Below are 12181 nucleotides of genomic sequence, written 5' to 3'. Positions count from 1 at the left end.
AAACTCACGACCCCTGACCTCTAATCCATGATCCCCGACTCCTCTCCAACAATCTGACTTCTCACAGATGACCCTTGACCTCTCCCCCAGCCGGGGTCACAGGCTGACTGTGAACGCCCTCTACCCTGTCGCCCCCCTCCCCCCACCCCCCACTCACAGGGGGTTCCTGGTGCAGGCGCAGCAGGCAGCACAGGTGGTGCGTAAGCACGACCTGAGCAAGTGGAAGTACGCGGACCTGCGTGACACCATCAACACGTCCTGCGGTGAGACGCCCGCTCAAGTACACACTCGCCCACACGCACGCCCCGCTCGCACACGCTCACGCATACACGCTCGCACACGCACACACCCACGCAGTCGTAAACACACTCACCCACACCCCACACGCATATATACACACGCACGCTCACACACTCGCTCACACACACACGCTCGCACACACACCCGCTCGCACACACACACACGCATACACGCTCGCACACACACACTCGCACACACACGCTCGCACACACATACACACACACCCACGCAGTCATAAACACACTTACCTACATCCATATATACACACGTACGCTCACACACACACGCTCGCTCACAAAGACAAAGATCTCCCATATAGCCTTAACAGACTGTAGGGGCAAGTCCTGTTAGGGAGCACCTATGAAGGCCGGAACGGTACACGAGGGGGTGGGTGGCCAGCACCACGCCCGACCGCCTTTGTCTCCCTAGTGGCGATGTTTACACACCGCACCAGGTACTCATTTGAGGCTGAGTCGACCTAGGACCAGGACCGGTTCAGATAATTGTGACTGGTGATGTCCGTGAGTGGGAATCGAACCCGGCTCGCCGGGTTTGTAGCACGCGCGCTAATCGCTACACTACTGCTCACACATACACGCTCACTCATACACGCTCGCACACACACACGCTCGCTCGCTCACGCATGCTCACACACACACCCACGCACAGTCAGAAACACACCCACGCACGCTCATACACGCATATACACACACATTACACATGCATTCGCTCACACACACCCATTCATGCTCAAAGATCCGCTGTATAGCCTTTAACATACTGTTGGGGCAAATGCTGTTAGCGAGCATAGCACACGAGGGGTGGGTGGCCAGCGCCACTCCTGACCGCCTTTGTCTCCCCAGTGGCGATGGTTACACACCACATGAGGTACACATTTGAGGCTGAGGCGACCTAGGGGAGGCCCAGGACCACGACATCACAAACACTCACCCACACTCGTACACGGCATGACACACACTCACTCGCTCACACTCGTTCACGCATCACACACACTCACCCACATTCATATCGACATCACACACTCGCCTACACTCGTACACGCATCACACACACTCACACAAGACATCACACACACTCACACTTGTACACAACATCACACATCACACACACTCATACACACATCACTCACACTTGTACATAAGACATCACGCACATTCACACGAAACCACTCGCACACCCAAACACAACAACAGCCGCCATTCACCTGTTCTGCGTCACCCGCCCTGCCATCCCTGGTGAGTGACGCTTGCCTCCATTCGCGGTCCTCGACCAGCGTTGGAAAGTCCACATTCCTTTGCCGGGGCCGAGTTTATCCAAAGGGGATGACGCCACGCCGCGACGTGGATTCGACACCCCTCGTCGGGCTGCGCTGCTGCCACCGCCACTCATCGCGACCTCACGTGCCACCCTCCCTCACCGCGTGCCCGTGTCTCACCCCCGCGTGTCTCACCCCCCCCGTGTCCATCCCCCACGTGTCTCACCCCACCGCGTGTCTCACCCCCGTGTGTCTCACCCCCGCGTGTCTCTCCCCTACATGTCACCCCCCGCGTGTCTCCCCCCACGTGTCTCACCCTCCATGTCTCACCCCACGTCTCACCCCTGCGTCTCCCCCCGTGTCTCCCCCCCGCGTGTCTCACTCCGTGTGTCTCCCCCCCCGCGTGTCTCCCCCCGCGTGTCTCCCCCTGCGTGTTTCACTCCGTGTGTCTCTCCCCGCGTGTCTCCCCCCGCGTGTCTCCCCCCGCGTGTCTCCCCCCGCGTGTCTCCCCCCGCGTGTCTCACTCCGCGTGTCTCACTCCGCGTGTCTCACTCCGCGTGTCTCCCCCCGCGTGTCTCCCCCCGCGTGTCTCACCCCGCGTCTCACCCCCACGTCTCACCCCGTGTCTCCCCCCCTGCGCGTGTGCTTCTTAAGAGAGTGTGAAAAAGAAGGCCGGCGAATGTGAGTATCCGTTAGACGGCGTTTCGCTTACCCCGCCGCTCCGGCCTATCCACGGTGCACGCAACCGGCCCGAGCACTATTTGCCGATTTCAGAACCAGTACTGCCACCGCTACCACCGCTACCACCGCTACCACCACTACCGCGACCGCTGAGACTCAACGACAACACCAACGGATTAAATTCTAGTCACCGCCGGTGTCGGCGCCCACGTGTCTCTCGCGTCCGTGAACGTTGACATCAAAGTTCCCCTTCCGGCGCAGAAGGAGGCTTTTGAGACTGGCGCCGAGTTGCCCACCCCTTACCACTGCGACCAATCGATGAGTCAGTTTTTATTTTGCGTGCCAATATCACCCTCGATCAAGTGGGAATCGGTGCACGTTACGGCTGATCGGGACAGGGAGGAGGATACAGCAACGGGAATGAAGACTGAGACCCGTCGTGCCCTCAGCGGCTAACGCCGACTGAGCAAAAAAGTAAATTGCGACCGCGCGCAAAAAATAAAGTGCAACGATGCGCAACGAATCGCATGAGAAAGTGAAGTAGAAATAAAAAAAATAAGTAAAAAAATTAATGGTCAAGAGACAGTTTTTATTTTCAAAATTTCAGATGTTACAGGAAGGGAATTTTTGAATAGGTGAGCCTTGCACAGACCCCACGGCGTTGGGAGATTTGGCGCGTTTCAGATGTCCGCAGGCAGGCGGGATGAGTTTGGGTTTCCAGATTGTTGGGGGCTGCGCTTGAGAAGGCTTTGTCCTCCGCCAGTGGCGACAACGACGACAATATCGCAAACGACAACTTTGTAGAATTTCTATCGCTGCTAAAGACAACCGCATCTGAAGGCGCTTTTCAAACGTGGGAGGATTTTAAAAATATAAGAGAACTCGTTCCAGGTAGAAGGAGAGGCGGAGGGTTAGGGGTCGGGGCAGGGATAACCAAAGACAAAGATCCCCCCTATAGCCTGTAACAGACTGTTGGGGCAAGTGCTGTTAGCGAGCATCTTTGAAGGCCGGCACGGTACACGAGGGGGTGGGTGGCAAGCGCCATGCCCGACCGCCTTTGTATCCCCAGTGGCGATGTTTACTACGCAACGTACCAGGTGCTCATTTGAGGCTGAGTCGACCTAGTGGAGGCCCAGCTACCGGGTTCAGATGATCATCACCGGTGTTGGCCGTGAGCGGGAATCGAACTCGGGGCGCCGGGCTTGTAGCGCAGCACGCTAACCACTACACTACCGCTCCCCTCTCCACACACGCTACACCACCACCATCGCAGCAGCACCACCACCACCAACAAAAACAACAACGAGCCACAGACCCATCCAGGGCAGCCAGGGCAGCACCAACAGTCCCAGGGCATCGTACGGAGTGGTGGAGTGGAGCCTCACAGCACGTCGTAGTGGTGTTGCTTTCGTCTGCTACTTGCGTACGGTGCCAACTTATCACGCGAGCTCCAGTTATCTTTGCAGCAGCAGCCGCTTTCAGCTAGCCATTGGACAAAGACCCTCACATATATTCTTAGGTTTTTTGGGTAAAAAAAAATCTCCTATCCAGGGGCCTTCCCTGGCTCCTCCCCCGGCTCCTCCCCCCTCAACCAGTATATATACAAGGTCGGATCTCTTGGAATTTCTCATTTACTTGATACAGCAAGCGTGCTGTGACGATTCCACCTGAAGACGGAAGCTTGTGTTGCCTCCGAAACGTCGTGATTTTTTAATTTTATTTTACTTTTATTCATTTTAATTTTTTACCTACGTGACTTTACCGAAAAAACCTAAGAATATGAATCCTTGCAGTCACGAAAGCTTCAAATCTAGAATTTTTCGGTAAAGTCACGTAGGTAAAAAATTATAATAAAAATTAATAAAAGTAAAATAAAAATCACGACGTTTCGGAGGCAACACAAGCTTCCGTCATCAGGCGGAACCGTCACAGCACGCTTGCTGTATCAAGCAAGAACCCTCACATATGTCCTCATCTTCTTTCTGCAATTTCTGAAATATATGGGGAGCAGTAGTGTAGCAGTTAGCGCATTGCGCTACGAACCCCGCTAACACGAGTTCGATTCCCGCTCACGGCCAACACCAGTGACGATTATCTGAACCGGTCCTGGGCCTCCCCTAGGTCTACTCATCTTCAAATGATTACCCTGGTGTGGTGTGCAAACATCGCCGCTGGGGAGATAAAGGCAGCAGGGCGTGGCGCTGGTCACCCCACGCCTTCGTGTGCCGCATCGGGCTTCAGTGTAGGTGCTCGCTAACAGCCCTTGCCCCAACAGTCTTGGTGTGCATATATACACGTACTACATGTAAGTAAAGAACGTCTGGCCAGCAAAAAATATAGTGGGCACAGGTGTTGCACCTACCAGCCATCTCAGGAAAAAACCCACAACGTCTGGGTCAGTCCCGTGTGACCTCCGGCCAGCAGCGAGGGCCTTCCAGGATTCTCACGACCGCTCCAGAGCGCACCCAGCCTGGCACGAGCGCCGTGGCGACATCCCGCACCTACGATTAGCACGGTTGGCTACGTACGGTGCGAAAGCAGTTCAACTTGCACACAGACGTCTGCCGCCGGCTGCTGCTCGTGTGCAATCTGGGCCGTTGACAAATCGGTGTTTGCGCACGACTTTGCCACCGACGCGAAAGGCACAAGGGACATAAATTACATAACAAGGGCAGGGCGAGTGAAACATGAGGAGTGATCACCCCCCCCCCCGCCTCCCCCCACGCACGCGTGGCGAGGGAGCGGCTGCGGAGGGGAGATTAGCGCAGCGCGGGGCACTCGACACCGGCGCTACCGCCACGTGCACCGTCCGCGGAGCAGCGGTTTACCTTCCCGGCGCGCGTCTCGTCCACTCTGCGCTATCGGCACGTCCAAGGAGCGTAAACCGTTATCGCGCAAACTACTCCGGTCGTCCTTGCAGCAGCAGCAGCAACAGCGGCGGCTTTTGGCTGGCCGTCGCATAGAGACGATCACCGGCACCTTCAAATGCGCTTCTGCGGCCGTCTGGAACGCACTTTTTGCGAGGCCGCTGGAGCTAGATTGAAAACTCATTGCTTTAGAAGTGCTTTTTGTGCGAGGTATGTTGTCCTTCACCCGCTCGTCCGATTAGCGCGGTGGGCTATGTACGGTGCAAAAGGAGTTCAACATATACATCCGTATACCAACCCGTATATGTTCAACTCGCCAACCATAAGTAAAAAAACATGTGATTTAGTGACGCGTGGTCACGTGTCGTTTGTTAGTGCATGTAGCGGCCTCTAGTGGCTGCTGCAGGGGTCACGTGACTCTAGTACGGACAACAGTATAGCACGTTCCTTCTGAGTGGGCAGGTAGGAACTTGGTTGGACAGCGCATTCGTGCGATCTGTGTTGGATACCGTAGTCGACAGACAGACAGACAAATAATCCCTGGTGGGCAGTGTGGAACCTGTTGTTCCTACCTGTATATATCTGTGTGTGTACGGATTGAAAGTAATCGATTCGTTTTCTGCGAGGGTGAGAATTGACTTTGAGCGATGGATCGGTGTGCTGTCGTGTCACTCGGCGACTCAACCATGCCAAGTGGCTGGCGCTTGTTTAGACTATTAAACACATTTTTTGGTACTTTATGGCAGCAGCCGAATACTCTTAAAAGCCTGGCGTTGATTCTTAACGTGGAGGGAAAAACCGGAGGGACCCGGGGAAAAATCCACGTGGCCACGGGGAGATAGTGAGAGACACACATCGCAAACTCCAAATATACAGTCGGTGTCAGGTTGGGATCTAACCCACGACCTCCTGTATACCATGCGAGGTAGTTAACATCTCCCTGCCACCGTGATGATGATGAGAGAGAGAAAGACACGCAAACTCCAAATATACAGCAGCAGGCGTCAGGGTTGGGATCTATCCCACGACCTCCTGTATACCAGGCGAGGTAGTCAACATCTAGCCACCGTGATGATGATGAGAGAGAGACGTGCAAACTCAAAATTTTCATCAGGCATCAGGGTCAGAATCTAACCCACGACCTTCTGCATACCTGGCGAGGTGGTTAGCATCTCCGAGCCACCGTGATGATGATGAGAGAGAGAGAGAGACGCAAACTCAATATATACAGCAGGCATCAGGGTCGGAATCGAACCCACGACCTTCTGCAATACCAGGCGAGGTGGTTAGCATCTCCGAGCTACCGCGGTGGGTTTTACGATTCATGAGCATCGGCAGCAGAATCTGGCCTCTAAAACCAGTGCCACGGTGTGAGCTCGGTAAACATTGTGGTGTCTGAAATGTGCAAAAAATCTAAAAACCGGCCATAAACTTCCTTAGCGAATCAGTTGGAAAAGGGCCATACTTCACCATGCTGGTCAGTGCGGGTCGGTGGGCTCGCTAGTTCACGTCGGATCAGACGTCACTCCCCATTGGTGTCGTTAGCCACGGCTGGGAATCCAACTCGGGGGGGGGCTGGATTTGTAGTAGCAGTGCGCTAAAGGGGGCTTTGAATCACCACCATGAAATATACGATTACAAAACTTGGACAAGGTTCTCTCAGATCAGCGAATTCCCCCGTGCCCTGTATTTATTCACAAGGCTGCTGTGTGCTGTCTTCGACTTAAGTGAGTCTCATCAGCTGGGGAAGGCCTGCTGCAGTGCTCGACATTCCGCAATTACCCTTGCGTGTTCCGGCGCTGCTTTAAAGTTGATTTCAAATCATGCCAAGGAGGAGGCCACCATGCGCTGCGTGACCCAGGGAATGTTCTTGGCAAACGAAAGCGGATGATTTCGTGGCAACCCGCAACAGTGACAATCAGCGCTGACGAAACAAAAGCACCATGCCCGTGGTGAAAGTGGTGCGATTTTAGTTAATGCCGAGCGGAGTTGACTTAAATTGTTGGGGGCGGTCTCGACTTAAATCCGCTGGTGGTGGTGGTGGTGGTGGCGGTGGTGGTTGCGTGGCCGCTCGTGCTGATTGTCGCCTCTCGTTTCCGGGGGGCCACGCGGCCTCCAAGGGGCGGGGGTGGGGAGGAGGCCGTGGATAGGTCGCCGCGTCCGCGTCTCGTAGTTGTAGCTGCGTAGCTGTCACGACGCTCCCCCACCCCTTCGCCCGCCCGCCCCCCCTTCGCCCCCCCGCCCGCCCGCCCCCCGCCCACCCCCCGCCCACCCATCCGCTCAGTGCTTCTCCACTGCTGCATCGCACATCAAGGGGTAGGGAGAGAGGCGACACCGATCAGTACCCGGAATCTTTATTCAGACCGGAGGAATCACAGATGCTCAGTAAGGGCCAGCCTTGCCTGCCGCCCGAGTGTGGGCGAGCTCGTACGTTTCGCACGGCATGATGGGAGCGAGCGAGGGTAAAGGCCCAACCAACCGGCACTCGCCCGCCCTCACCACTGCTGGCGGAAGCCGCCCTCCGCGTGTAGATGGGATTTTTTTTCGGCCTGGCTCTACCACACTTGAACCCATGCTTCGCTGAACGTGGCAAACCCATGTTACTCTGACCCGTGTCGAACCCATGTTATGCAGCTGTGGTGGACGATGTTGCTGGGGCATTGAACAAACCAGCGGCGACCGTCACGCCGCTTGTGGCAGCGTTGTTCGGCTCCGGTGTCGGAGTACATGTGGTTCCTCCGAACATTTTTAAGAATTAATATTAATTCTCTCCTTTGCAAACCAATTTGTTGAGGACATTAAACTTGGCTGAAATGTATTGACGCTGCTAAGTGGAGGAGAGAACTGGCCAGGGCAGTTGATCATAAACAAATTATTGTTATTTACTGGGAGTCATGGCCAGCTGTTTTAGTTAAACGCTGTTGGCTGGAGCCTCTCTCCGTGGTTTAGCTCCCCCGCTGTCCACTCTCCGCTATCCTCTCCCAGCTCTCCGCTCTCCTCGCCTCGCCAATGCCCTCCGCCACCGCCGCTCCTGTGTCTGCTTCAGTCTCCGTCTCCGCAGCGTCTCACCGACGTCTGGACGTCTCGCTCGCCCCGCTCGCTTGCTCAGTAGATTGCTGGGGTGGAGAACCATCTCCCTTACAATCCCCAAGCCACGGTGGGAAATTCCACCATCCGCTTCGGTGGACACTCCGTCTATCCTCAACCAAGAACAACCTGACCAATTGCACCGGGGTTTGTGGGCCGGAGGGGTGCAGGTGTCGGAATCTGGTGGGGGGGCGGGGGGGGGGGGATCGAAGGAAGGCGGTTGGGGGAGGGTGCCCCGTTTGATTGGTTTCAGGGCACTACGGTGGTGAGATGTTTACTACCTCGCCTGGTCTACAGGCGGGCCTGGGTTCAATCCCGACCCTGACGCCTGCTGTATATTTGGAGTTTGCGTGTCTCTCTCTCTCTCTCTCTCCATGGTGAGATGTTAACTACCTCGCCTGGTCTACAGGAGGTTGTGGGTTCGACCCCGATCCTGACGACGCCTGCTGTATATTTGGAGTTTGCGTGTCTTTCTCTCTCCGTGGTGAGATGTTAACTACCTCGCCTGGTCTACAGGAGGTCCTGGGTTCAATCCCGACCCTGACGCCTGCTGTATATTTGGAGTTTGCGTGTCTCTCTCTCTCTCCATGGTGAGATGTTAACTACCTCGCCTGGTCTACAGGGGGTTGTGGGTTCGACCCCGATCCTGACGACGCCTGCTGTATATTTGGAGTTTGCGTGTCTTTCTCTCTCCGTGGTGAGATGTTAACTACCTCGCCTGGTCTACAGGAGGTCCTGGGTTCAATCCCGACCCTGACGCCTGCTGTATATTTGGAGTTTGCGTGTCTCTCTCTCTCTCCATGGTGAGATGTTAACTACCTCGCCTGGTCTACAGGAGGTTGTGGGTTCGACCCCGATCCTGACGACGCCTGCTGTATATTTGGAGTTTGCGTGTCTTTCTCTCTCCGTGGTGAGATGTTAACTACCTCGCCTGGTCTACAGGAGGTCCTGGGTTCAATCCCGACCCTGACGCCTGCTGTATATTTGGAGTTTGCGTGTCTCTCTTTCTCTCCCTCCCTGCGGTTCCATGGATTTTTCTCCGGGTCCTCCCGTTTTTCCCTCCACATGTCGAATCAGCATGCACATTGAGTATTTGGCTGTGGCTATACATTTCCTCACGATAAGCCACTTCGTTTATGGCCAGGTCGTTTCTGAAAAAAGAGCTACATAGCTCAGAGGGTCTTGCCTGGTAAAAAAAAAAATAGTTTAGTTTTTTTCATTGCATGCACCAGGGCCGTGCCCAACCACGTTACGTCACCGCTACCACCGGAAGAGACGATGACGACCATGTGAAGTCTTCTTCACTCATCGTGCTGCAGCACTGCAGTCTAACTGTTCTTGCCCCACAAAAGGCCTCGCGCGGTCGCAGGACTTCTCCCGTGGGGTTCGGGGTTCTTGGCCGGGTGTCCCAAGCCGGCGTGGAACGGCGCACCGATCCTCCGAATTGTTTTTTGTGGACTCTTGCGCTCACGGTCCTTCCGCGCGTGCCAGACTGGGCCACACTGTGTGTGTGTGTGTGGGGGGGGGGGGTATCTCTGATCCCGCAGATCTTGGCGATGAGCTACGTTTTCCTCCCTTTGCACCGAGGTCAATTAAACTCTGAATGGAATCGGGCGCACTCGTGGAGACCCGAATTCCAATCCCGCGCACGGCAAACATCGTTTGGGAATATCTGAAATGAGTACCTGTGCGGTCCTCAAAAACATTCATCACCAGGGAGACAACGGCAGCCGGCCGTGGCGCTGGCTGGCCACCCCTGAGTGTGCCGTGCCGGCCTCCGTAGACGCCACTCGTGAACGGCACTTGCCCCCCAGCGAGTCTCTTGAAGACTGCGGGGGGATCTTTGTCTTTGTATCTACACGAGCTCGTGTAGCTTTCATTTAGGGCTCCCCATTCTCACGCGTTGTTCTCTTCTCGCTCCGTCTGTCCGGCGCGTAATAAAGGGCTCGGGATTTTAATGCGAGAAGCAGTTGCCGCGGCCCATTGAGATGAAATATCTCTCTCGCTCGCTCGCTCGCTCTCGCTCGTTGCAAGAGAGAGACATCGGCGTAAACACCGGAGGAGGCCGTGGATAATAAAACGAGCGGCGGCGAAACGCCGTTGGGGGGGGCTGGGGGGAGGATTGAGCAGCAGCGGCGGCTCCTCGAGTCGGGAGGATTGGGTCCCGGTGCGCGCGGTTGCAGCCAAAACCCGGGTTCGATTCCACACCGCGTGGAATAAACCACGGCGGGAGGGTCGGCGGGCGCGGTATTTACGCGGCGCGAACGGCAACACGAGGCTTTGGCAAAACGCGCGCCGTGTTTCAGAGACGAACGCGAGGGGGTTGGAGAGGGGGGGGAGAGTTGGGGGTCGATGTTGCGATGTGATTAAAAAAAAAATGTTGCTGCGAGTTTGGATCGTGACGCCGGGCGCGCGCGCGCTACTTCCTCTTGAGAACAAAACCGACAGGATCTTTCACATCCACCGTGTGCAGTGCAGTCCACAGTCAACACGCCCTGGGGGGTATTGACCCCTGGGAAGGGGTGGGGGGGGGAGCGGGACGCAGGGTTCCGAACCGCAAAACCTTTGCTACGAGCGGACATAACGCTTCACGGCTCGGCCGTGCCGATCGGTACCCTCGCGGCGTATCGACTGAAGTCGCACGCGGCAAACGACCGCGTCGTTACCCCCCAAGCCTCAGCCCCCCCGGCCCTGCTTGGACCCCGAGCCAGATTTGAACGTCTTCTCGCGAGGCAAGCGCGGGTGGCACGGTCCGGTCGCCGGTTTGTTAAACCGACCCGTACCGTGCCAGCCCGCCCCCCCCTGCCCCCTTCCTTGCTGGCTCGACTCGGTGGCTCTGATCTGCCAGTGGAAAAATGTGTATAAGGCTGAGCTCGAGTGTGTGCGTCTGTGTGTGTGTGTGGCTTGCGCGCAGACATCGACCTGCTGGAGTCGTGCCGCGAGGAGTTCCACCGCCGGCTCAAGGTCTACCACGCGTGGAAGGCCAAGAACAAGAAACGCAGCGACGACGGGCAGCAGAGGGCGCCGCAGGCCGTGGTGGATCACGGTGAGACGGGCGCTCACGCAAGAACACAGACAAAGGTCCCCCCCCGCGTAGCCTGCGCAGGCCGTCGCGGGGAAAGTGCCGTTAGCGAGCGCTTGGTCGGGCTGGGACGGCACACGAGGGGGTGGGCGGGTCAGCGCCTGTGCCCGGCCGCCTTTGTCTTCCCGGCGCTGATGTTGTTTACGACATCTCGCCAGGCTCGGGACCGGTGCTAATATTGGCCACTGTGTATTTATTGATTGTGAGCGGGAATTTTAACTTTGGTCGCCGGGTTCGCTAACCACTGCACTACCGCTCCCCACCCGCACACAAAGACAAAGATCCTCCCCCGTATAGCCTTAACAGACTGTATGGGCAAGTGCTGTTAGCGAGCACCTATTAAGGCCGGAACGGCACACGAGGGGGTGGGCGGCTAACACCACGCCCGCCCGCCTTTGTCTTCCCATCGGCGATGTTTACACACCGCGCCAGGTACTCATTTGAGGCTGAGTCGACCTCGGGGAGACCAAGGACCGGTTTAGATAATCGTCATTAGTGTTGGCTGGGAACGGGAATCAAACTCGGGTCACCGGGTTTGTAGTGCTACACGACCCACACACACACACACAACCACCACAACCACACCCATCACCACACACATCCACACACACAATCACACACATCCACACACACAACCACACCCATGCACACACACACACAAGACAAATGCGTGCACGCGTGTGTGGAAGCGCACGCCTTCTCCGTGTATTATTACCACGGTGCCTTGTGTGCTGCAGAGTGGATGACACCGCTCACAGGAGCAGGCAGGTGGTGTCACAAGGTTTACATGCGGAGGTTAAATTGGCTGGCGCGCTCGCTCGCACACTCGCTCACTCGCTCGCGTCTTTGTCTTATGCACGCTCGTAAAAGGTGAATGTGTAAAGGCAC

The 12181-nt window shown here is 56.3% G+C and overlaps 1 protein-coding gene across 2 annotated transcripts in view; it reads left to right on the top strand.

Annotated features, from left to right (window-relative positions):
* MYO6 (myosin VI) overlaps nt 1-11484 on the top strand; it is a 113492-nt gene extending 102008 nt beyond the window's left edge. For both annotated transcript variants that reach the window (XM_078618337.1, XM_078618336.1), the window contains exons 29-30: nt 160-263; nt 11126-11484. In XM_078618337.1, the coding sequence (XP_078474463.1) occupies nt 160-263; nt 11126-11469 (448 nt within the window). In that variant the 3' untranslated portion in view covers nt 11470-11484. The remainder of the gene's footprint in view (nt 1-159; nt 264-11125) is intronic.
* Nucleotides 11485-12181: the final 697 nt, after the last annotated feature.

The sequence above is a fragment of the Lampetra planeri genome, chromosome 57 (genome assembly GCF_965212315.1).
Source record: "Lampetra planeri chromosome 57, kcLamPlan1.2.h2, whole genome shotgun sequence".
In the NCBI taxonomy this organism is placed as follows: Eukaryota; Metazoa; Chordata; class Hyperoartia; order Petromyzontiformes; family Petromyzontidae; genus Lampetra; species Lampetra planeri.
The sequence above is the reverse complement of the archived record's forward strand: the minus strand, read 5'-3'. Positions and strand labels throughout refer to the sequence as shown.